The sequence below is a fragment of the Colletotrichum godetiae genome (genome assembly GCF_030913485.1).
Source record: "Colletotrichum godetiae strain CBS 193.32 chromosome Unknown BDP55scaffold_9, whole genome shotgun sequence".
NCBI lineage: Eukaryota > Fungi > Ascomycota > Sordariomycetes > Glomerellales > Glomerellaceae > Colletotrichum > Colletotrichum godetiae.
The window spans coordinates 279520-303271 of record NW_026851257.1 but is presented as its reverse complement, the minus strand read 5'-3'; the positions used below and the strand labels follow the sequence as shown (position 1 = coordinate 303271).

At 53.6% G+C, this 23752-nt stretch overlaps 7 protein-coding genes across 7 annotated transcripts; 3 read left to right on the top strand and 4 right to left on the bottom strand.

Annotated features, from left to right (window-relative positions):
- Window positions 1-8289: 8289 nt before the first annotated feature.
- BDP55DRAFT_546770 (uncharacterized protein) lies at window positions 8290-9735 on the top strand (the record flags this gene model as incomplete). Its single annotated transcript, XM_060568691.1, has 3 exons — window positions 8290-8725; window positions 8777-8916; window positions 8968-9735. 3 exons carry the CDS (start codon window positions 8290-8292, stop codon window positions 9733-9735), a joined length of 1344 nt encoding a protein of 447 aa, XP_060432766.1.
- A 3087-nt stretch (window positions 9736-12822) lies between these two features.
- BDP55DRAFT_546430 (DSBA-like thioredoxin domain-containing protein) lies at window positions 12823-13730 on the top strand (the record flags this gene model as incomplete). The annotated part of the gene is made up of 2 exons (XM_060568655.1): window positions 12823-12991; window positions 13243-13730. The coding sequence occupies 2 exons, from the start codon at window positions 12823-12825 to the stop codon at window positions 13728-13730; spliced, it is 657 nt and encodes a 218-aa protein (XP_060432765.1).
- Window positions 13731-14273: 543 nt separating this feature from the next.
- Window positions 14274-15173, bottom strand: BDP55DRAFT_629061 (transcription initiation factor IIE subunit beta; the record flags this gene model as incomplete). The annotated part of the gene is made up of 1 exon (XM_060571971.1): window positions 14274-15173. One exon carries the CDS (start codon window positions 15171-15173, stop codon window positions 14274-14276), a length of 900 nt encoding a protein of 299 aa, XP_060432764.1.
- A 1304-nt stretch (window positions 15174-16477) lies between these two features.
- Window positions 16478-18041, bottom strand: BDP55DRAFT_654083 (cytochrome b5-like heme/steroid binding domain-containing protein). The gene is given in 4 exon segments (XM_060574238.1): window positions 16478-16891; window positions 16907-17136; window positions 17233-17359; window positions 17478-18041. The coding sequence occupies 3 exon segments, from the start codon at window positions 17591-17593 to the stop codon at window positions 16972-16974; spliced, it is 408 nt and encodes a 135-aa protein (XP_060432763.1). The 5' UTR covers window positions 17594-18041; the 3' UTR covers window positions 16478-16891; window positions 16907-16971.
- Window positions 18042-18841: 800 nt separating this feature from the next.
- On the top strand, window positions 18842-19414 carry BDP55DRAFT_629059 (uncharacterized protein; the record flags this gene model as incomplete). The annotated part of the gene is made up of 1 exon (XM_060571970.1): window positions 18842-19414. One exon carries the CDS (start codon window positions 18842-18844, stop codon window positions 19412-19414), a length of 573 nt encoding a protein of 190 aa, XP_060432762.1.
- A 1011-nt stretch (window positions 19415-20425) lies between these two features.
- BDP55DRAFT_725894 (F-actin-capping protein subunit alpha) lies at window positions 20426-21538 on the bottom strand (the record flags this gene model as incomplete). The annotated part of the gene is made up of 5 exons (XM_060579064.1): window positions 20426-20768; window positions 20844-20981; window positions 21049-21307; window positions 21391-21409; window positions 21485-21538. 5 exons carry the CDS (start codon window positions 21536-21538, stop codon window positions 20426-20428), a joined length of 813 nt encoding a protein of 270 aa, XP_060432761.1.
- Window positions 21539-21713: 175 nt separating this feature from the next.
- On the bottom strand, window positions 21714-23389 carry BDP55DRAFT_427855 (transketolase). Its single transcript, XM_060567498.1, has 3 exons — window positions 22049-23389; window positions 21785-21996; window positions 21714-21715 (listed from the first exon to the last, which is right to left on the bottom strand). The coding sequence occupies exons 1-2, from the start codon at window positions 23223-23225 to the stop codon at window positions 21959-21961; spliced, it is 1215 nt and encodes a 404-aa protein (XP_060432760.1). The 5' UTR covers window positions 23226-23389; the 3' UTR covers window positions 21714-21715; window positions 21785-21958.
- Between the last annotated feature and the right edge of the window lie 363 nt (window positions 23390-23752).

Sequence of the window (23752 nt, the reverse complement as noted above, 5' to 3'; positions counted from 1 at the left end):
ATCTGTACGCCGACGGGCAAGCACAGAAAGCATGGAGTCGGATCCCATTAGTTACTTGATGCCACCCGCCCAAGACGCGACCTGGCTTCAATCCTATCAGCTGGCAAACATACGAGAAAATACTCCGTACACTCAACCTGTATTCGACACCACTAGTGCTTGGTGACCAATCTGGGCATATCTTCTGAAACAGATTGTCCCGACACACCTCGCTGACTGAGTCGTACACGCCGTGCACGATTTAGCTCAGGTTTGCCGTTTGGGACGATGCGGTATGCACCAAGATGGTTGCAGACCTCCCGCAACCAACTCACCTCGACCTGGTTACAGAGTACTAAGCTGAGGTGAAGTACTCTGGATATCCGCACTTTGTCGCCTAATCGTCTGACAGCAAATCTCAGCAGAGTCTCCAGCCTCCGACTGACCGCCTCGCTCATCTGCTTCTACGCCTGTTCTTAATATTGAACCGTCCGTGCCACGTCGATTGATCTACTCACAGTCGTGCGCTAGCTCTTCTACCTCTTTGCGGTCAAGAGGCTGGGGGGGGGGGCCGGGGGTCAATGCCACCAAAAGCTCGTGAGCCTCGACAGATTGGGCTCTCTGTAACCGCAGTTGGACGGCTCGCACAGACAATCGTTGTTCAAAGTCGCCTGCGGCAATCTCCGCTGAGGCTCGCTAGTTCAATGACCTTGTCACCTGGACCACCCCATGGACCATGCATGACGGTTGTAATAAGCCGTGGGTTGCTTCAGCTGTGGGAGGTGCCGTGATGCGCCCGTGCCTGAGCTGAGCCATGGCGAGGCGGGTACTGTGTGTAATTCGCAGAGGGCCGGTCGTCAATGGGCCTTGGGACTATGTAGTCTGAGCTTTCGGGAACAGAGCCGCGGGACATTACCTTGACCATGGTCGACAAGGCCCTGTCTCTCAATCTGGTGTTTTGTCGTGAGTGCTCTGGCGCCTGACGCTTGACGCTGGTCATGCTGTGAGCCTCACTGCATCGCAAATCGTCCAGTCCTTCAGCATTCAGCCCTCATCCGCAGCCGACTGTCCCGTTCGTAAGTCAAGGCAGCCATGCGAGCATTCGAACGGGCGGCCAGGGCGACAAACATACGTCCAAAGCCGACGGCGCGCTGTCAACGGCGTGTTTGAGGTCCCAAGGCCCGTTCTTGACACACGCCCCTTTGCCATGGATCTCATGCTGGTACAGCCAATGGGCCAGTGGGAGACGGACCCCAGTCTGCGCGCGCGAGCGTCCCCCGGTTCAAGGCTGATACGACACAAGGTGCCTGGCTCTGGGGCCTTGCCGTGTGCAGCAGAAAGTCCGTGTAATCTTGTGCACGTCGGCCAATTACCTGGGGACCCTTGTACTTGTTCAACCTTCTCGAAGTATTCCAGAAGGAGTGGAGAGGAGAAAGAGGTCTTCCAGGGATAGATACGTAGACATCGCGCACCCCACCCTCGTCGCAGATGAAGCGGCGAGACGGCGGCGCAGCCCCCCCCTTTGACGCAGCTGTAATTCCACGGCGGCTCATACGCCGTCGATACCTTCCAGAAGGCTTCTGGAAACCTTCCCCGCTAGGCCTAGTATCAATCTCCTGGCTGCAGGCGAGAGCCACCAGGCCTCTCCAAGCACTTAATTTTGCGCCAGGTTTGTGCTCGCATCCTTGTGGGTTTCTTGTCAGAGATGATGGCAACACCCCTTTTTGGCCGTTGCTCCCTAGCTCTGATATTCAGTTGTCCTGCGCGCAGAGGGCGGCCCCGAAAGTGGCAGAGTCCTCCACAATGACAATGAAGATCCTCGCCAAACAGGCGGTATCTGCGTCTTCGATCATTGATCTCTTCGTTGCACCTTTCCGCGTGATGGCTATTCGCACATGGGAAGCTACGCATATTTGCTATGAGCTTGCCCAGGTTAGGTGAGGCCGATGCAGGGCTTTGGTCGAGGGGACCCGATCCGTGGAGGATTTACTCGACGTACGCCCGTCGCTTCATTCGATTCTGCTTTTTGTATTGTCACATATGCTACCGAGTTTTAGTGCAGAAGTATTCGCCCTCTAGTAAGCTCAGGAAAGTCGTTATAGAATTTGGTACGGGGCACTTTGACAGAGACATACTAGAGACACACTGGACCAGAACCGCACAGTGCTGCCGTAGGTTTCCCAAATGTCCAGTTGAACAAAAAGACAAAAGATCAGTGAGCGGTACGGACGTAGAGGACGTCGAGACTTGAGAGAGAAACCATTTCAAGTTATTCAGCCGTTGTCCTTCTGTCTGTCCTCCAATGTGCCAGTCTGTTTGTCGTCCCAAGAGCCGTGGGCAGACCCCGGTTCCGATAGTTGGGCACATGACAACGGTGACGGCATTAGCCAAACCATCTTGTTAATCTCGAGCCGCTCGTGCCTGATTGTCGGGCCTCTGCATCGACATCGACACTGACACGGCCCTCCACAGAGTTTTTGGCAAGCAGCCAATCTTTTCCAGAAGCAATGGAGCCCTTCCATGACCATGCCCCTTTGAATCTTTGGTATGGCGGAGCAGCCGGGAGCCCCTGCACCTTGTACTGTCGCACCCTCGCACTTTTTACAGGGCCCTTGGATCGAGATTGGCTATGCTAAGGCATCCATACGGCGTAAGACCTGGCTTTGCGCTAAACGTCAGTGACAAGAGCCGAATAGGAATGGGCAAGTAATAAAAGCAGGGGGGCGTTCAAACAGCTCCAGCGTAACTTTGTTTCGCGACTTTGATACGTGCTCTGAGGGTGGTAGCAAATTTGGAGGTGTCCGAGCGTTCATTAGATGACACTCTGCACCTCGTTGCCGTAACATTGCAGCCCATGGCATAATCAATGGAACTTTTAGAAGCTGCCGTCGAGAGGAAGTCAGCGCAAACAAGAGGGAACTGGCAGCATCTGCGGCGGCCGGGTCTCGGGTTGTCTTGATGAGCGTGATTCGTGGGAGATGAGTGGTAACGAGAGGTGCGGTCAACCATCAGTGTACTCATTTGCGATTTGTGGCAACCGGAAAGCATGGGTGGATATTTGGACTCGCGGTGTAATTACTCTACAGACTACAGCGGATGGGTAGCAGCATCGCGAGTATTGGAGCCTGTAGCGTTGTATCTGTACCCGTACTGCCGTGTGAGGGCGTTGCGAAATGGAGTGGCTTTGACCACACTCTGTCTGTCCTCATTGACAGCGCACGCTCGATGGTGCTCGGCCAGCGCCAACGGTGATTGCCCAATCGAGAAGGGGAGTGACCACATGGAAGCTTTGGAACATTCTTCTGGCGCAGGGTCATAGCACCGCCAAGTCTAGCTTATCTGACGAGCTTTGAGTGCTGCTGGGTAGCCGCTAATAGATGCTTGCTGGCAGACGTAGTCGTCGATTTGCGGGCAGCATATTCTTGTGCAGTGGACGATACAGGTTGAGCCGTTTGTCCAGAGAGATGCTGAGATAGATGTCTGTCTGGTAGCAGGATGACGTTTTGCATTCCATCATAGACCCAAAGTCGTTTGTTGAATTCGACGGGGATCAACGCAAGAGAGAGAGAGAGAAAGAGAGAGAGACAGAAAGCTACTTGGCCAAGTACTAAACCGAAGTAAAAGCGAATCAACAGAGGCAAGGCCTGACTCTCGACTCTCGAGGCTCGAGGCATGAGAAACACATGCGAGCGCCCAACCCCCTGGTCCGCCCTATCGTAGGTTTTGTCTGTGGGGTTGCGAAAGGTAAATTGGATGTGCCATTCTCGCTCCTGAGTGGGAGAAGAATGACCCACTACCGGGGTGGAGATGATGGCAGAAATAACCCGATTGTTTGATGATGACGAGGCAAAACAAGAGAAAAGCCAAATAGCATTGCTGGGATGTGTGTTAGGCGAGCCAGCTGCCAGCCAGCCGGAGGGTATACTGTGTGCATCTGAGAGGGACCCGTAAGGTACGCGGCAAGGCTTGTTGATTTGGCGAGGCACCCCTGAGCTGAGTGGAAGGATGGAAGAAAAGAAGGGGGCAGAAGTTTGAGAGTTGGTTGGAGGTATTCGTACAGTATTACTTTACGTCTGCATGGCGGCGGGCTGAGGGTGATGATGATGGGCAGCGGAGGTGACAGCAGTAGCGGATTCGAATGATGAAAGATGGCCCCCTATTCCCCTTTTCGTCCATTGATGATGCATAGCTTGCAGATGGACCTGACAACAGGCGGGATGTTTGTCTGCATTGTCAACGACCCATTTGTCGATTGCGTTCATGGTGTTGAGACTTGAGGGCAGTGGCCTAGTGGTGCTCCGTCGGCGTTGGCAGGCCGCAAACCGTCGAAAGCATGAACCCAGCAGGAAAGTCAGCCGCAGGGCTTTGGCATAAGACAAATTAAGAAGAAGCAGAACAGGGGACGTGTCAGATGGTAAGAAAGCATAGCAGGACGTTGAGTGCGCTTGCCGCTACACGTCCGTACGTTACGAGTTCTTCACTTTGGAGAAGGTGCTGTGTCGTGGTACTTGTTCTTCTGGAATACGGATGCGGTACATCATGTAAGGTACACCCGTTGTGAGACATCAATCAGCCAGTGCTCATGGCAGGTGCATCTGGCCACTGGCACTTTTCGTTATAGTCAATTACCTCAGCCAAGCCGCTGCATCTGTCGTCACTGGATTTGTCCGTGATGGAAGAACGTTATCATCTCCCTTCTTTCTCTGGGAGATGGATACATGGGAAATGGAAGACACTAAAAGACGGTCGCTTCACGCATAGGTCGAGCTCGTAAGATGGTCCCAACCCCCCCTGAAGGTCGGCGGTGGCCCAACCGGCAGCACAGAGACGATCGCCGCTGACTCCAGGTTGAGCAGGCCCAGCAGTGTGGAGCAGAGGCAGGGACACTGGACACTGGAGCCCCCTTCCACTTGCCGAAGAGACAAGATCGGCCTCGCACTGTTATCACTGTGTGCACCGTGCAACGGCAAGGCACGGAAAGAGCAGCCTGGTGGCAGGCACACTTGGAAGTACCTGCATCATAAGGTAGCAAGTGCCAGTCAGGAGAGGGAGAGGAACCTAATGGGAAAGAGAGGGAGCAGGGCATGGGCGAAGCAAAATGAGAGAGAAAAGGGCGAGGAAGGTACAACAGCAGGGGGACTTCCTATCCGTACGCAGTAGGTAGTGGAGAGCTCGAAAGACAACAGGGGAACCTGGAAGGGGGCACGCACCCTCGTACCCATAATCGGTTCATGTGTCGTTGCTCTTTCCATGCGGCAACACCAGCCCGACCTGGAGAGTTCCTCAGGTACGAAGTACCTACCTCACCTTAGCATGAAGGTCGTCTCCATGCACAACCGAAGTAACCAAGTATCCAAGTGCCTCGCAAAAGTGCTGAGCGTGAAGTGTGTTGTACCTCTATACTCTCGTACCCATGTACTTCCGTCGGTACCTTACTTCGCACCCCCGTTCGTTCCTGCTTCAGCGCCCATGGCCCCCAGTTGTCCCAGCTAAACCGTTCGTTTCAATTCACCAAGCTTCCGCACTTGGGATCTCACTTGACCTGACTTGGGGGGAGGGTGCGCTCTCTGGTTCTCGACATGTCATGTACCCTCTCTTCTTGTTCCAAGACTGACGATACGTGCGTGTGTGCGCAAGTCCATGTGTGAGTGTATCGTCCGTACCTTACGAATAGAAACGGAAGGTATCTGAGATATGTGAGATGTGTGGTTGTGTGTGTGTGCAATGGGTCAAGCAGCTAACGTAGCAATTTGCATGGAAGATAGGTATTCATATCACACGCTGTCCTCTTTCCTCTTCTTTTGCAATTTCTCATATCCGTAGTCTGGTCTGTCTACCTCTTTTCGTACATGCATTTCCGACCAAGCTCGTTCGATTCATAAGAATAACAAGGACAAACTATTTCCTTTCCGACACCAACCCTCCCTCCATCCATCCAACAATCTACAACAACGCAAAAGCAAAAGCAAAAGCCAAGCCAAGCCAACCAGGTTGCCAGTCATTCATACGGATACTTTGTACCGACTCGACTCGACGACTCGACGTGTCGACCCCATTCTTTTTCTCTCATCGATCCATTTTACTACGCAAACCACACCAGTCCCTCAGGTGCAGGAGCAGGAGCAGCAGACAGGCCCAGCAACAACAAGCTGTATCCGTATGCGTGCCGTGCCCCTACATCGTACACCCCTCCCCCCTTCCTTCCATTATTCCTTCCTTTCTTCCATCTCCCCCCGGTCTCACTAAAAGGATCGTCTCCGTGGTTGACATTTTTATAACACCTGCCGAACCCCGTCCGTCCGTCCCTGTCTGCGCTCCGCTTGCTGTGTCACAGCTTCTTTTCCCTTCACCTTTCCCCTTGCTCTTTCCCATACAACGCACACACAACCCTCGAACCCTCACCCTCGCCCTCACTCGACCCTTTGCACGCCAACGCCTACGGATACGCCAACGCGCCAACGCCAACAAGCCAAGGGCCGACCTTACACTACCTTGTTCCTGTCCCTTCACCTCGACCTCCTTCTCCATACATATTCATACACTTCCTCTGCAGCACCGACAACTCTCAAGTCAACCGTGCTTTCTTTTTCATCTTCTTTTTTGTCCTATTCCCCCATTATCTTGCGACGGGCAACGTTCCCATCTCCAACGATAGAAAGGAAACCCCCCTACGCTTACGGATACCAAACCTTGAGATACCCATTGCTCGCTCTCACCAGTAAGTCGAAGCTTCAAAAATTTTCCTATCCCTTTTTTTATTTTTATTTTTATTTTTTTGTTTTTGAATTTGCATACGCCATCACTTGCCATCTATTCCTCGTCATCACACTTCAAAGTCAACTTGGAGTCCCAGCCCAGGTGTTTTTTTTTTCTTCTTTCTTTCTCCCCTCCTAAGTACCACCTCATTCTTGTTTTGTTTTCGGCTTCACCTTGCTTCCGCTCGTTAGTCAAACAGCAGCAAGCGAAATCTTTTGTCACCGCGTCTTCCATTCTTGTGGCTGTGCCAGTGGCCTTGTTGGCCGGTTGCTGCACAAACGATACGTACCTGTGCACCTGCACCTACCGCGCCTCCTGGCTGTGGCTGCCCTGGCCTCTCCTGCCAGGTGCTGCTTCAGCAATTTTTCCCGCGCTTTCTCTCATAGATCCACTTTTCTTTTCTAACCCTGCCGGACCGTCTGCACCCCCGATCAAGGTTTCTTGGCCCCTGTTACCTCATCTCTCGTCCGAGACCTCCTACACGCGAACTTTGACAAACACCCACCCATCTTTCTCGACACAACTTGTCGAGCCCTCGGTCCGGAGGCACCAGTCTTTTTTTTTCCTTCCTCTTCACGTATCCTTTGGCTTTCGCACATGCTCTGCTGTGCATGCCACATCAACCTTTTCTCTCGATTGTCTACTGTTAGATGCCGACGAGATCACTAACCAGTGGCGCGTCATCTAGGTCATATTGACTGAGCCGCCCTCTATACCCTCTGTACCCTGACTATCCCTCTCGTTCTCCTTTTCCGTCACCCTTCGGTTCAACCACGCATATCCGGAAGAAAGACATCGTCATTCTATCCTCAAATACGACGAGCGATCAGCACACGTCTCGACCCCGCAACTTCTCGACGTATACGTGGTGGGCTGTGCCTCCGACAAACAAATTTTTCTATTGCGCCACGTCACGATCCTGAGTTGTGACGATACTGGGAATCGCTATATCCCTCCGATTACCAAGATTACATCCACCCGAAATAGCGTTTCGATCAGAGATCCGGTTGACCACATCGTCAATTCTTCAGTACGGTCAAGGCGAAGCTCAAGTCTAGTGGATAGCCTGACTTCGAGAACGAGCAACATACTGGTCTGTGATCTGTGATCGGTCTGTCCCGGATTTCATCCACCATCCGCACAAGGTAAGCCTGCGAGCGAAACCCGTCAGTCTGATTCAAATGGCCCGCCGCCGGGTGCTCCTGGCACATCTAGTCATGCCACAGCCCAACCCAGGCTACCCCCGCCCTCAATAACTCTACACAACCTTGCCTTCGGAGGCTGTTCAAACGCTTCCACTCGTGGCGATGTGCTGCCCCCCAACTACCTCGCCCTCACGCATCTCCCTTATTCAGAGCCTTCGCCCCTCGGAAGATCACCACGCTAACAACCCTCTCTCTAGACAGCACAGTCTTTATAAACTCAAAGTCACCTTCGTCTGACGCGGAGAATCGTCCGAAAACATATCCCAAGCTGGCTATCCACGCAGGGATCCCGACTATTGCTAGCGATTTTCTTCGCCGTAATATGAGGTCGCCTATTCCGGGCGAGGTAATGGACATTGGCAACTTGATGAATCAAAGAGGTGCCGCCGCTATGCAACACATTCACAACGGATCTACTCCCGAACGTCAAATGCATCAACTCCCCCAACTCACCGCGAGAAATATGCCCGAACCACCTATGGACCGTGCCGGCTCTCCTCACGGATCCGAATACTCTCAACACTCCCGTCACACAATGGAAGGCGTCCCGCGTTCCTACCCGTCACCCAGCGCCATGGTCGGCGCTCCGATGCAGATGCAGATGCCTGTCTCCCACATGGGACCAGGTCCTGTAATCTTGCCCGGAATCCCTCAGCATGATATGTCTCAGGGCATGCCTCAATACAAGGCACCCGAGCAACAGGCTCCTCAGCAGCCCACCAAGGCTTACCCGTGCAGCACATGCGGCAAGGGCTTTGCTCGCCGAAGTGATCTTGCCCGTCACGGTATGTTGTCCATGAAGATTTGTAATGATGCATCGCTGACTTTGCTTCCAGAACGTATCCACAGCGGAATCCGCCCTCACGTCTGCGATTTCCCCAACTGCGGAAAGCAGTTCATTCAGCGATCTGCTCTTACCGTTCATCAGCGAGTTCATACCGGAGAGAAGCCTCACATGTGTGAGCGCTGTGGCAAGGTAAGCTGTCTCTACATCGAGGAACTCTCTCTGTGTGCTAACACACCCCAGCCTTTTAGCGACAGCAGTTCTCTGGCACGCCATCGTCGTATCCACTCTGGAAAGCGTCCGTACAAGTGCCCGTACGCTGATTGTCAGAAGACGTTCACTCGCCGTACTACCCTGACAAGACATCAAAACCACCATACCGGTACGGTAGAAGAAGCCGCTGCGGCTACCGCTGCTGCTCTGGCTGCTCGCGGGGCTACTGGCAAGCCGAACACGACCCGTTCTGACGGAGACGCCATGTCCAACCGAGGGTCGCCTCTGACGACGCCCTCGCCTGGCCAGCGGACCCTCTCCATGTCCCCCAGTGCCGACAGCATGCACCGAGCCAACTCCGAGTTCCAGTACATGGGCAACAGCTCGCTTCCGGTTCACCTGCAGCGAGACATGCATGTTGGCAGCCCTGCATCGACTTCCTCCGGTGGCTACAACACTGGTATGCGACCTACCTCGCACCCTACCAGCTATGGACCGCCTCCGACACTCGAGCCCAGCGTCGAGCAGCACTCCGGCCCCGGCAGTGCTGGCGGTAGCCCTCACATGGGCTCCGTTGGATGGCAGTCTCCGTCGCACGTGCCGTCGCCCTCACACAGCAGCAACGGCGGCGGATACACCTATCCTGACCCCGACGCCTACCCTTCTGCGCCTTCGCTCGGCGGCCAGATGTTCTACGGCAACCCAGCTCAGGTCCGCCGCCCTCAGAGCACCGAGCCTCCTGCTGGCGCCTATGACATTAAGGGTCGTCAAAGCGAGCTGTGGGCAGGTGCTCATTAGGTTCATGTAACACTATCGCTTACCACACTCCTGAAGCCCTTGAGGGTCGCCAGGAATGCGGACGGCTGAAAAGATTTCCTTGGTGTGGATTTATCTTCTTCTTTTTGCTGTACGAAAAGTTTGTGCATGGCAAGGGTGGGGACGGTAAATAACATACAACTTTAATATTGCGGGCTGCACCGGGACAAGGTCAGGAAGATACCAAGGGGCGGGCAGTCATCCGGTTCGTTTTACAACCGCCTTTTCTTTTGTTATCATAGACTGGCGGAAAGCACACTTCATGATGGCTGGGTCTCCATGGGCATTGGCTGGAGGCAAAAAAGGTTGGGAGGAGTTCCCAGACAGGACACGGCGTGCTCTTGAGTAGCACGCCGACGGATTTGGCGGAGACTCGCTCGATAAAGGAACGTGGCTCTTTTCTGTTTTATTTGCAATATTTTGTATGCAACACTGTACTCTGTACTAGACAATGAATGCGCGTAGCAATCTGTTTCTCTCCTCAATCTTTACTTGCGCTTGATGTGTATGCATGTTTCTCCTGGTTCGCAGTTGAGACAGGCGGAGCCAGAGCCGTGAGGCGACCGGGAGAGCTTGAGGACCGATCTCATGTTGGTCAGTGTGTGTGCGTGCATCTGCTTGCCGCGTGCGGCTTGCCTGTGCATCATCGGTGGAGGTGGAAATTAATCTAGATCCCGTTGGAGGGCGATCCGGGGTTGGCGTGTGTCCCACCACGCAAGCTGCACTTGGCCGTGTTGGTTGGTTCTCAGCCGAAAAAAAAAAACAAATGTCGCAAAAGTGGTAGAAAGGTATTACGAGGTGAACAGGTTGCGCGTTGCGCGTTCGTTTTCTCTGGGCAGATGTTACGCAAATGATTGGTAGATGTTGCGCATACTTTTTTTGGTAGTCCCTCGCACACACACTCTTGTGCTTCTGTCAATTGTTGTCTCTTACTCATCACCCATCCTTGACATGGTGAAGCTGCATTCATCAAAGTTATCTATAGGAGGAGGGCTCAGCCGGCAGGCAGTGAATATGCGTGATGGTGTCGAGTTCTGGTTCGGTGTCTTATGAGAGGGCTTTCCGGTTGAGGCTTGTCGTGAGTTTTCCGGGGGCTTGAGGTTTACTATCTTTTTTATTAACCTATCTACCTAAAAGTGATCGTTGTCGATGCCATCCAGTCCAAGAGGTGGTTCTGTGAGATGGGATGGGGTTCCATTCTACTTCGTCATGCTACTTCCTTAAGAAGGTGGGGAGATGAGAGGAATGACATTCAAAATTATAAAATAGTTGGAAGGCTAGGAAAGAGTAAGAGAGTCCTCGGTTTGGGTTAGGTGACGACAACAACGATGGCAGGAGAAGATACCTACTTGGCGGCAACCCGGGCCCCAGAACCGAAAGCGCCGAGGCTCACGAATCGAATCCGAGGCGATTTTCTACTACTCCCGTACTTTCACCTTCTTTTCCGCACGCATACCTTTCCTTTTTCCCTTCATGTTTTAAATGGAATCGGGATTGATGATATAATCGAAAAATCAAAACCCGGCGGGAGCGATGTACATGGCGTCTGTTGCTCCGAGTTCCGTAAACAAGTCAACCTTGGCGCTTTCCGAATTTCTGTGGTAAGCCGTGTGAAAATGATTAGTGAACGTTTTTTTTTTTCTTTGGTCCAGCAAGCAGCCTTGCGTTCGCGTTCAGGTGAGGAGGTAGCCGGCGGGATCCGGTGGGATCTGACATTTTCGGTCTTGAATCCAAGATGATTTGGGGGTTTTGCAATTTGGTTCTGATGGTTAATCTCTCCGGTCATAACGTTATGTATGAACCCAGGGCGATAGGATGCCGTGATGGATCTCGTTCTAGAAGCCCTTTTTTTCTTGCCTCGGTTTCGGGTAGTGGTTTTGTGTGGAGATGAGAATAAGCACGCCCACCTTGCACCGGCGAAATTGGTCATTTTTCGTTTGGATTAGTCGTCGATATTAGAGAAAGAGACAAGAGTACGATCTTGTGTGTGTGTGTGTGTGTGTGTGTGTGTGTGTGTGTGTCTCGGGAGAGGGACGTGGTTTGACGGGAGGACGAAGGAAGGATTATGTATTATTCTCCAGTCTCTCTCTGGTATTTATCCGAGGGTGACACCGTCATACAGGGGTGGGAACTTGGAATAACTAGTTCAATAGTCACAGACAGAAAGAGGGAACGAGAAGGGGGGGAAGTGGCCCTCGCTCTCTCGCGTTCTCGGGAGCGCATTTGTGGTTTATCAACCACCCAGCCCGCTGAGCAAGCTACGAGTCGTTTGATTAGTATTCCAACACGTCTACGTCTGTACTTTGTTCTCTACCTTGGCTTCCAAGATTATCCCACCCAACCCACGCGCCCACCACCCGTAAGACACATGCACACACACACACACACACCATATGCCAACAATGGGATTAGACTGGTGGTGCGAAGCCATGAGATGACGGGGCCAACGGGCAAACCGCCTATTATATATCCGCAAGACGCCGCAAAACCTGTCAGTTGGAACGCAGGTGTAAAAGGAGAACTTTAATACCCACACCTCTTCTTTATTCTGCTTCTTCTCCCTCTCCTGCTGTTTCCCCCGAAGAATTCCAGAAGGTGCCGCAGTTCAGGTTGATCCAAAGCCTCCCTCCACTTCCAGTGTTCCCTGACAGAGTTTTGGAACCGGGACTGTCAAGTTCAACCTTGAAGTGACAAATCGGATTTTCCTGTGGCTTACACTATCAAAGGCGACCATTCGATACAGTTACTTCGCCCTAGGCACGCCCTAGGCGGCACCGAGAGACAAGCGAGAGAAAGGCATAACGAACGCCTTGAGTCTTTTCTCATCATATCGTTTACTCATCAGACATCAAAAGACTTGCTACGTCGATATCGAAATCGAACTCGTCATATTTGTTCGCCTAGCGGTCTGTCATCGTATGGTCTAACGAAGACTATTACATTGCCGCCAATTTTCATCGCCATTCGTCCATCTCACCCTCGACAGTCACAAACCCCTCTTTGTCAGTATAAGTCAGAGTTCGACAACAGCACTTTCAAGAGGCGTATCATTCCATCGAGACAAAAGCAATGACGGTCATCAAAATCGAGGCCGTCACGGACCTGCTATGTCCGTGGTGCTACGTCGGCAAGAGAAATCTCGACCGCGCAATCTCACAATATCGCGCCGTGGACCCTTCTGCCGAGTTCGAGGTCGTATGGAAGCCGTTCTATCTGAGCCCGGCGTTGAAGAGCACAGGTATGTTCTCACACTCTCTTTAGGTTTTCACATGAACATCCATCCCCAATAGCTAACAAGCGTGCGAAAGCCCCACGCACGCTTTTCCACCCTCACTTACACGCAAAACACACCTCACTCTCTTCTCATTTTCCAATTTTCACAACCCCATCTCGAATAACTCAATACCATAACATCAAACCGTTGCAGCAAAAAAAAAAACAGACAAATAGTAAAACAATCCCTCACTAACATACCCCACCACAAAAAAGGCTACGACAAACGCGAAATGTACACGACCCGCTTCTCCCTAGGAGGCGACCTCCCCACCGCAATAGCCCGCGTAACCTCCGTCTGCTCCGCCGCCGGCATCAACCTAAACGTCTCAGGCCGCACCGGCAACTCGCGCCAGTCCCACAAACTCCTACGGCTCGCCCTCGTCTCCAAGGGTCCCCTAGCCCAAGACCGGCTCCTCGAGGCGCTCTTCCGAGGGCACTTTGAACTCGGCGCCGATATTTCTGATAGGAACTACCTCGTCAAGACGGCGGCGGCGGCGGCGGGACTGGATGAAGCTGACGTCGAGGCCGCGCTCGATAGCGATCGTGCAGGGGAAGTTGTCGACGAAGAGGTTGTGGGGGCGAGAAAGGCTGGTGTTACGGGTGTGCCGACGTTTACTGTGCAGGGCAGGTGGAGGGTTGGTGGGAATCAGGAGCCGGATGTGTTTTTGAGGGTGTTTGAGCGGGTCACGGAGGGCCATTGAGTCTAGGTGGTGGTGGTTTTGGGGGATTCTTCCCTTCTGTGAGAGGAGTTTTTGCTTTGCTGCTACATAATTTGGCTATAGCGAGAGGAGGGAATATGATGAAGGAAGGGGATATGCGGCTTGGTGGTTTGTCCTGTCTATTAGTTTGGGTCTTATTTTCTCCCTCAGTGAGGTCAGCGATATGGCATCGCGGTGGCAATAACATCATTCCGCATAGCGCAGCGTCAAAGATTGCAATAATGTTGGATATCCCTCATTCTTCTGTCTTTTGTTTTTGGGGGGTTCTCTCTTAATTCTCTGCATGCTGCATGAGCAAAATGCATGCCCTCTGCATCAACTACGGCACAAAAGTCCATCGTGAACCCGCCCTTCCGTCTATAAGGGAACAAGAACTAGACACGGAAAAAGAGTAGTAACCGGGTCTTTGCTAAATGAAGTGTGTCCGTCCGTCCGTTCGTTGTCTCTCTCCGCCGCCCAAAACCCAAAACGCCGATTCGAAAATGCAGTTCCCTGTATATAAACACCGGGGGTAAGTTTGTGTGTCTACCGCTTCACCATGTGGCTGTAATCCTTGAGCAGATGCTCCATGTGCGTATTGGTCGTCTTGCCGGTGCGCCTAACAGCCCGCTTCTTCTGCTGCTTCTTAGAGTCGACCTTTTTGATAGTGCTAGGATCGGCGCTAGCCGGCTTCTGCCCAACAGAGACGAGCTTCTTGACGATATCGTCAGTGGTGGGGACCTCGACGACGTTCCACATGCGCTTGAACTCGTCGTCGACGTGGTGGTGCAGCGTCGCGTCGTCGAGCCAGATGGCGCGCGGGTGCTGCTCCTTCTTGGTTTTGACGATCAGAATCTTGTGCTCGCGCTCCAGCTCCATTAGCGCCTGGTCGCAGTCGGGCCACCCGTCCTTGAGGTCCTTGACGTTGGTTCCCTCGGCGTCCCGCTTGCTCTGAAGGTGCCGCAACAGCGTCATCTTGTCCTTGACACCGGGGATGATGGGGCGGTGGACGTACGTGCCCGTCCGCCACGTCTGCTCCGACATTCTCGGGTCGGGCACCCACTGGATGCGGGGGTGCCGCCGCATGCCCTCCACGAGCTGCTGTTTGTGCTTGTCGGTGCTGCGGGTCTGGCCCAGGTGGTCAAAGATCTCGGTCGCCGTCTTGGGCTCGTCCTTACCCTTGAGCCACTCCAGGGCATACTGCATCTGCGTAAAGACCTCTTGACCAAAACTAGTGTTCTGAGGCTGCGAGTACACAATTGCGTTGGGGTCGCGCTTCCGCTTGCCCGATGCGGTGGTGTCATTCTTGGATGCTGACGCCGTGCTGCCGACGGACGGGGAGGGTGACGGCGGCGCGAGAGATGTGCTCTTAGATTGCAGCTTGCTCGCGGCCGAGGCCAGCGAGCTGCTGAACATAGCCTTCTGCTTTTCGAGAAGGGAAGACATGATGGGCGATTTGGAGGGTATTCGGTGTCGTACTTGATGGTCTTTGCGAAGCTCGTGGCTTTCGTTGCGGGATAGTCGTTGACGGGCCGACTCGCTCAGGACAAAGTCTAGGAATAAATATGATGAGCTTGGTGGCCTCAGGAAGAGATCCTATCCAGAACCTTGCGCGAGAAGGTGTAGTCGTAGGTTGATTTACGACGTGACTGGCCGAAAGGTGGTAGCTATACTGAGCATTCGACGTATCTCCGGCGCAAATCGTAGCGCAAGTGGACCGCTTGCTTCTGGACCCAAGGATTGCGAGAACCTTCCCAACGTCACGGTATTCCACGCGGCGGATACGTATGGCCTCTAATCGAATGTGCGACAGGTCTCGGTTTTCGTTGGCGTCGTATGAAGCTGGACAATTTCCCCCGAAAGCCGACCTGTGATGCTCAAAGGCAACCGCGTTGAAGACCGCCTTGCCGCAAGGAGATGCTGCCAGAAGAGGCCCTTCTCAATATTTCCTCCTTCGTCTCAGCCAAATCCAGCTCCTTCGTTGCAACCCAAATCGATAGTCGCTCGCGCTTTGCAACGTTGTCGTCCTTTCTTGCAATCGCCGAGCTTTCCAGCTTCAGCCTCCAAAGTCGCCGACCGTATTCCCTCGAGTCGATCGCTGTTCGCCCCAGAAGCCTGCGTATATCCGTGATCTTTGTCTGCGTTTCGATTATCCCCCGCAGATTTTCGTCTGCGACGTAGAGTTGGCAGCCGTAGTGGGAAAGCAGCGAGAAAAAGCTGCTCTGTCGATTCAAGGTAATGAATTGTAGGATGCCTGCCTACCTGCCTGCCGTCAGTTCAATTCTCTAGGACGGGGACGTTCGATAATGTGGCGCACGGACGTGGCTGGTGAATGAGTGGAGACTGGAGGGTGAGGTCACTCAGCCACGATGAGATCCGGTTGGTTCGGAATATGGAGACGCCCCGATTCCGCTTGTCGAGCAAAAAATTCCGAGCTGATGGGTTTCCAGCACATTGAGTCTCCGAGATGGACAGCGAAGGGACCTGGTTGCGGGTCATGATTTGCACGGGCCACGCTTGCTCACTCGTGGAAACAGCAGCTTGATGCAAGAGCGGTAGCTTCCTCGGGAGAAGAGGTCGGTTTCTCGAGGCGACTTGTAAGAATTCAAGCCTGTAGCAACTCGCGAGACCGTAACAGATCAAACTCATTCCTTCCACGTGTAAGATTATCATGACTGCACTCTTAATTGCCACACCGAAAGCTCCCATAAGTTCATCTCACTGCTGAAGGGGCCTGTGCAATCACCAGAGAGCGCGATGTTTTGAACGGTTGCGTTGCTGTGTAACTAGCGTAACGACGCCCACTACCCCGTATATCCAGTACAGAATCTCCAACAAACAATCATGACCAGAACGTAAATTCTATTAAAAGCATATCTTCTCCCGGCAGATTCGGCTCAGTCGTTGCTCGACCAGCCAGATCCTCTGCCGCTGAATAAAAGCTCCCCCTATAACCCGTCTGCGCCAGCTCGTAACACATCCATGGGACCTTAGGGTGACGCAAAAGTTTTCGAAAGACCTTTGCGCCTCCCCTTCTCTCGCTCTTCAAACATAAGTTTCCGCCTGTTGAGGACAATGACCGGAGCCTCCCCATTCGTCGCCGAGGCGGCGCGCGCATCCTCGTTCCCCCTTTTCGGAGAGTGGCGGCGATGTTTGGGAGCCCCATCCCCATCCCCATCCCCCCTCAGCACTTCCCGCTTTGCTGTGGGGAAAAAGTCCAAGACCGTAGCAATTAGCTTGCATCTTATGCGGACTGCTGCTGTTGCTGCTGCTGGTAGTTGTAGGCGACGTATGCGAGGACACCGCCGACGAGGAGGACGGCGTACAGGCCGATACCGAAGCCGGGGCTCTCGGTGCTGGAAGATGAGCTGGCGGCGGCGACCTGCTTCTTGGGGGCAGGGTCTCCGGGCTGTAGGAAAGAGAAAAAAGTCAGTACAACTGCATTCTGTGGCGTGGGCAATGCGCGCGCAATCGCGGCAAAATCGGAATTTTGTTTCCAACTCACCTGGCGCTTCAGGTCGCCGAGGTACAATTGGTCCAGGGTCTCGCGGGCCTCGTCGCTGTGTCCGACATCCTCGAACGCCTCGGTGGCATCCTGACCACCGACGTCAAGAAGAACCTCCTCGCCACCGCTGTGGAGGAAGGAAAAGTCAGTCAGGAGTACAAATCGAAAAGAGATTGAAATCCTCAAGAGAAGGGCCACCGGCGCAAGAGTGGCGGGGGCGGAAGCAGATCTAGCTGGCTACTTACGGGTGCTCGTCGACGAACTTGGTGCAGTCGTAGATCTTGTCGTGGATCACCATGTAGATGTCCTTCTTGGTGTTGTGCTCAGCAACATCCTGGTAGGTGAGTTCAACAGCGCCCATTGTGATTGATTTGTGTGCAGAGACCGCAAAGGATTGTTGGTGGTAAACGTGGCTCCTTTTTTTTTTTTCCTTCCTTATTTATCGGAGGGGTGGGAAGTTTGTTGAGGGTCCTTGCTGTTTAACTAGGATTCGGTGTGAAGAATTCGAGTCGGTTTGCGCAACACAAGGCGGGAGGGGAAGAATTGCAGGCGAGAAGATGGCTTGGGAGGATGTGATTAGGTGAGAGAAGGAGGAGTTTTGGTGCAGAAGGAAGTAGGAAAAAGGAATCGGACGAGAAGGAGGTCTCTCGGATGTTGTTGAGCCCGTTCACACTGCTTTATCGCGGGACCCCGTTAAAAATCGGGGGGGGAAAGCGCAGCACTTGGACTGGGACTGACAGCTGATGGAAGCTTCTGCTGGGACCAAGCGGTCACTGATGGACTGTGGACACCTCACAATACATAGAGACCTTAGCACTGAGGTGGGCTTGGGGGAAAGAGGGTACCGGCGGTCCGCTCAGGGGTGGACGGTTCCTTGAACCAATGGGAGAAGGAGAAATTAGTGCACAGTTGCCGTGATTCGCTGGATTTAAATGTGGGCTGGGGGAACTTGGACAGGCAGGTAAGGCAGGCCGCAGGCCGCAGCACAAGGAAGAAGGTGCGATTTCAAAGGGGGGAACCAATTTAGCTGGCGGAACTTGGAAGAGAGTCAGAACAGAACACTACCTAGTACCTCAGAAGACAAGTGACAATAGAGAGAAAGGACCCGACTACTTCCACAAGTTCCATGGCCTTCTTGCTTAGACCGGAGAGGAGAAGCTCGCCGGCCTCCTTCTCGGCATCGCACTCGGGTAGTTGAACCCCAGCCAGACACTTGACACCTTCCAAGGCTGCCACCGTTTGATGCATACTACACCTTCGTCACATACTTACCCTGATACCTTACCTTTCAGACCAAGGTATTTGTACTCGGTATAATAATCACCTACAACACCCGTGTCGATTTGCCATACCCGTCAACCGGGACCTAGGACCTAGGTAAAACTGCCCTTCCTGGACAGCCACGTCTCCTTCACTTTCACCCCGCCCGTTGATACTCCCAAAGCGAAGATGTCGAGTCAGCGCTCCCGCTGCAAAACTTCAACACTCGCCGCTTAGTACCGGGGTGCTCCGTGACTACCTAGTCTCCCACCTCTTTACCGCCCCCAGCTTCCGCGGTTGATCAACACCTTTGAGAAAGAGAGCAGATTGCTAGCTCGTTTCGAAACGCATGGCCCCTCCAATGGCTCCAACGGGGCGGAATCACATCGGTGTCCGCTACCGCAGCCGTCGTATTATTCAACTGCCCTTCTACTGGGCCAAGCAAGCGGCCAGCTTGTATTACAGGAATCTTGGAGGAAACCGACTGCAACGTCCCCCCGAGGATGAGCCAGCGTGCCAGCACACCGAGTGCCTGTGCTATACCGCAGTACTCCGTACACAAGGGTCTTGGGTTGTCCGCCCGGCACGGCCTACGCAGTATGTCTCCGGGGTTGAGTCCCCAGTTATTCGTGTTCGTAAACTCGCATTGCCAATCGCCGCTTGCTTTCTCGTGGTTCACGAACAGCCCGACTGCAACACCAGTCCCGCAAAATTGCCCACACGTACCAGCTGCAAGGTCATTACTGCTTATCCAAAGACTCCCAAATCCCGCTTCCACGGGGATACATGCCGTCCCCACCCCATGCCATCTGCCTCTTCCTCCTCGTCGCCCATCCTGATGTCAATCCTGACGCTGTCGTTCCGTTCGGATCTTGCCTTATCTGCGCCGTTCCGCGGGGTTTTCCTGGGCGGGCTGGACTAGCCCAGCTGGGTGCACGTACGGGATACACTACTACACTGCATATCTGTACCTCGCAGCTGTGGCATCGCAAATAAGGCGCTCACACACATACACATACACATACACACTTCGGACGGACTGATCACTGACCATTAAAAAAGTCCGGATCCCACGGAGCATACGGACAGTCCAGTCTCTCCAACGGAACATTACTTCACTCATCTGAACACATGGAATACATAAAGAAGTAGGCCACAATACCAGACCTTTCCTTAAATTCCCGGCCGAAATTCCTGAGAATTGGCAATTCTAGCCCAAATCGCCTGGAGCATAGCCATATGACCCCAATTCCGCAATCACATTCGGGAAATTCGGGATGATGCCGAGGCAGTCCCGTGCGGTCTCCGTCCTCCGGTATCGTCATTCCCCTTAAGCCTCCCACTTACGACTTGGTAATGAGCAAAAGGCGGGGAACGCGCGGGGTAAAAACAAGCAAACGAGATCCAGCCCTTTAGATAATCGGCTACGATAACTTTTTTTTTTTGGCGGTTGTAACAAAGGCATCGCGATATGTTACCCGATTAGGTAATTCCCGCCGGTTTGGCTAAACGTCTCGTCTGACCTGTACACTTCATCCTCTAATTCTTGGACAAATACTGCAATGGACAGACTGAAAGGGGCAATCTAGCTATTGCGCTCTAAATCTGCTAAACTTAGCTCAATACCTTCTGCTGAAGTAAGGAGTGACTTCCGCGGTCTATTTATGTCTACACCCTTCACTACAAGCACACGTGGAAATGAAGCACTTGTCCCTCCCAAGCCACCTTACTTACACTGAAAACATCCTCAGGTAAACGACCATTGTCACAAGAAGCAGCCAAGTGATGTGTTGGTAAAGAAAGTTTTTTAACCCATTCCTAGCTTTGCATGCTGAATGCACCAGTCGAGCAAACACTCTATATGTAGCCCTTAATAATCAAAGACACTCTCTTCCTCTCTCTATCTCACCCTCCTCTGACTGCCGCCGTCCCTCTATTTCCGGCCGCCGCCAATATCCTGACCCAGCCTGTACGAGGTGATCTTGTCCCACTCAATCTTCTGCCTCGTCACGGGCAGCTGTCGTCGCAGGCCCTTGAACGCGCCCTCGCTCAGGTTCGTGAATCCCCTGTTGAGCTCCTCCTGGTACTTCTTCTCCAACGCCGCAATCTCCTTGACGATGCCCGCGCCCGTGCCCGACGAGACCGACGCCTGGCTGGGCCGGCTCGTGAGCAGCCGGACGTTGCCGTCTTCGTAGTAGTGCACGTCGACCTTGACGGAGCCCTCGAGGGCCTCGGAGGAGGGGTCGAAGATGTAGACGGATCGCCAGCGGCCGTTCCTGTTGGGTCCCCATGTGTTAGTGTCCACCGCGGCGGTGGGAAAAGCCTAGGGCAGACTCTGTAGGGTAGCCTACCAGAAGTTGTTGGGAGAGTATTTGTTCGAGACAATAATGACTGCCACCTTGGAATCGTTCTCGGTGGGGTAGACGCCGTACGCGGCGTTGGGGAAGTGTTCCTGGACATAGGGGCCGAGGCTCTTCAACGTCGACTTGCTGTTTGCGTAGTCTCTCTCAGCATCACTGCCCTCATCTCGTCCGTCTCATTCCCGCAAAAACCTACATCAAGTCCGAGTTGGCGCTCTCCAGAACGTAGCTCTGCACATTGCTCGCCTTCTGTGTGGTGTGGTCAAAGGAGAAGCTCGTGGAGCTCTCCACGTCAAAGTACTGGCCGTCGCCGAGAGAGCTGTGGGAGCTGACAATGACCTGCTGGCTTCCACCGGGCAGCTTCACCGTGACGAACTGCTCCTCGTTGTACTTCTCAAATGCCGGCTCGAGGCTGGACACGATCTCGGGGTCCGATACGGTGAGCGACTTGATATCTTGGCCGGGGTTAGCAATTCGTTCGGAGCTCCTGGTGTTTTCGTCTTTGAGGGAGATTCGATGGAGGGCAAGTGCGGTTTACCTGCAATGACATCTGCGAGCTTCAAATCGAGGTCAGCTTTGAGGTGTGGTCCGCGACGTCATGTCGCGTAGTAGGGGGAGAGCTAAAAAGGTACCTCGCCTGGGGGAGCGCCCTCCACGAAGGAGGACACGGTCTCAACTTGGGACATTGTGAGATTGTGATCCGGTACGGCGGGGGATAAGAGGGCTTGGTCGCGCAATCAGTCGGTCGTTCAGTCGGTGACGATTGCGGCTGGACGGAGTGAATGGAGAGCTGTCTGCCTCTCTCGAACGTTGAAACGTAATGCGGGGCAGTTGGAGGCGGGACATGGGGAGGGGCGGATTGGCTGGGAAAGGGGGTTAATTGTTAGCGCGAGACCTCCACTTGGGCGGAAGGAAGTGGGCTCATTGTGTACTTTCTCATCACGAAGCGAACATGTCGATGGACTCACTGCCACTTGCGTCTAATTCATTTTTGATGCTACCGGAACAAGGCTTCTGAAGATGAATGGCATGTCATTAAGGGTATGTGCTATGTTTTGAGTTTTCTTTTTGTTGTTTCCCCATCACTCCTGGTTCCTAAGCAAGCCTCAATAATCAAGAACCCGCTTGATATTGTCATAAACCCCTGAACACGTTAGAAACCGTTGAATATAGTAGACAGGAGAGATCACACTTACTAGCAACATCAGGAATGTTAAACTTCTCATAAAGCAACGGAGTGTGGATGCTCCATCCAGCGACTCTCGCAACCGGCGCCTCCAGCCTTAAAAAGGTATCGGGATCCTCCTGGATCGTGGCAGCAACCTCTGCACCGATGCCAGCATTCACCATCGCCTCGTGCACCACGATACAGTGGCCCGTCTTGCGCACGCTCTGGAACACCGTCTCCTTATCCCAAGGGTACAGCGTCCTGAGATCGATGAGCTCGACAGAGATGCCCAGCTCCTCCTCGGCCTTTTGAATGGCTGACATGCACGTGTACAGCGGCTGTCCGTACGAGATAATCGTCACATCCTTGCCCTCCTTCAGGACCTCCGCCTTGGATAATGGTAAAGTGTACGACCCCGTGGGCACCTGCTCGACAGCCGCGCGGTATAGAATCTTGGGCTCCATGAAGATGCACGGGTCATTGCTGCGTATGGCTGCCAGCAACAGACCCTTGGCCTGCAGAGGTGACCGTGGCATGATCACCCGTAGACCGGGGATGTGTGTGAACAGGCTCTCAGGTGACTGAGAGTGGTAGAGGGCGCCGTGGCCAACGCCGCCGCAGGGCATCCGTACGGTCAAGCCGCCGACGCTCCGGCCGCAGGCGCCGTCTCTGTACCGGTACTTTGCCGCCTCGTTGACGAGCTGGTCAAAGGCTGGGTAGATGTAGTCGGCAAACTGTATCTCCGCAACGGGCCGCATACCCTCCGCGGCCGCGCCAATGGCAAAGCCCATGATACCCTGTTCCGTCAATGGCGTATTGAAGATGCGGTCGGCACCGTAAGTCTCTGCCAGCTTCATCGTGCACCGAAAGACGCCGCCAAAGGCAACATCCTCGCCAAAGACCATGACGGAGTCGTCCTCGGCGAGGGCGATCGAGAGAGCGTCGTTGATGGCTTGGAACAGGTTCATCTTCTTTGTCGTGCCATCGCGCACCTCCGCTGGTAATTCAGCCGTGCCAAGAGCAGTTTGTGAAGAGTGCGCGAGGAGTGATGTTGTCGCATAGTCCACGGGTATGTTGAGCTTCGCATTGGGCGGGTGTGTCGAGTAGAGCCGGGGAGTTGCAACAAGGGGCGACAGCAGCTGTGTCGATACCGACGGCGCCAGCGCTCGCCGCAGTGGACGTAATGAAATTGACGACGACCTCATTGTGAATGGTAGAGAGAGATAGAGAGATCCCAAAGAAACCTTTCCGAGATGCCAATGCCTTGTGGTTTGTGTAAATTCTATCCGTAGAGATGAAGGGAGTTGAGAGACGGGAGCCGGCTCAGACGAGGTAGGCACCTCGTTGCTAACCCGAAGGATGGCGGGTGATGTAAGTCAATCTTCGGCTTGCGACGGCGTTCGCGGGGTTGAAGCGGCTCTTGTCAGCCACAAACCCCTGCAGCCACTTAACGCCCTGATAAGGAAGACACTGGGGCCCAGAGCGTCAGAGCTCAGGTCGATTGTTGTCCTGCCAACAGCCGGTGCGCCAATGCACCTCCAAAAAACAAGGCAGGTGGAATTGGAATACCTTGGTACCTTGGCACCAAGCGAGAGCCAACGAGTCCACGACGCATACGTATTTCCCGCAAAACCATACCTTTCGACTAACGCCAGGAATGTCATCCGAGTCGCAAACATTCCAGTGCAACTGTGCCTAGGCAAAATCTCCCACCCGACGACATTTACGACGA

Coding starts and splice junctions, on each gene's coding strand:
- BDP55DRAFT_427855 (XM_060567498.1), bottom strand. CDS start 23,225: ATGAGGTCGTCGTCAATTTCATTACGTCCACTGCGGCGAGCGCTGGCG. Junction 21,997..22,048: donor TAACATTCCTGATGTTGCTA/GTAAGTGTGATC, acceptor TAACGTGTTCAG/GGGTTTATGACAATATCAAG.
- BDP55DRAFT_654083 (XM_060574238.1), bottom strand. CDS start 17,593: ATGGGCGCTGTTGAACTCACCTACCAGGATGTTGCTGAGCACAACACC. Junction 17,360..17,477: donor AAGTTCGTCGACGAGCACCC/GTAAGTAGCCAG, acceptor CTTCCTCCACAG/CGGTGGCGAGGAGGTTCTTC. Junction 17,137..17,232: donor TCGGCGACCTGAAGCGCCAG/GTGAGTTGGAAA, acceptor TCTTTCCTACAG/CCCGGAGACCCTGCCCCCAA.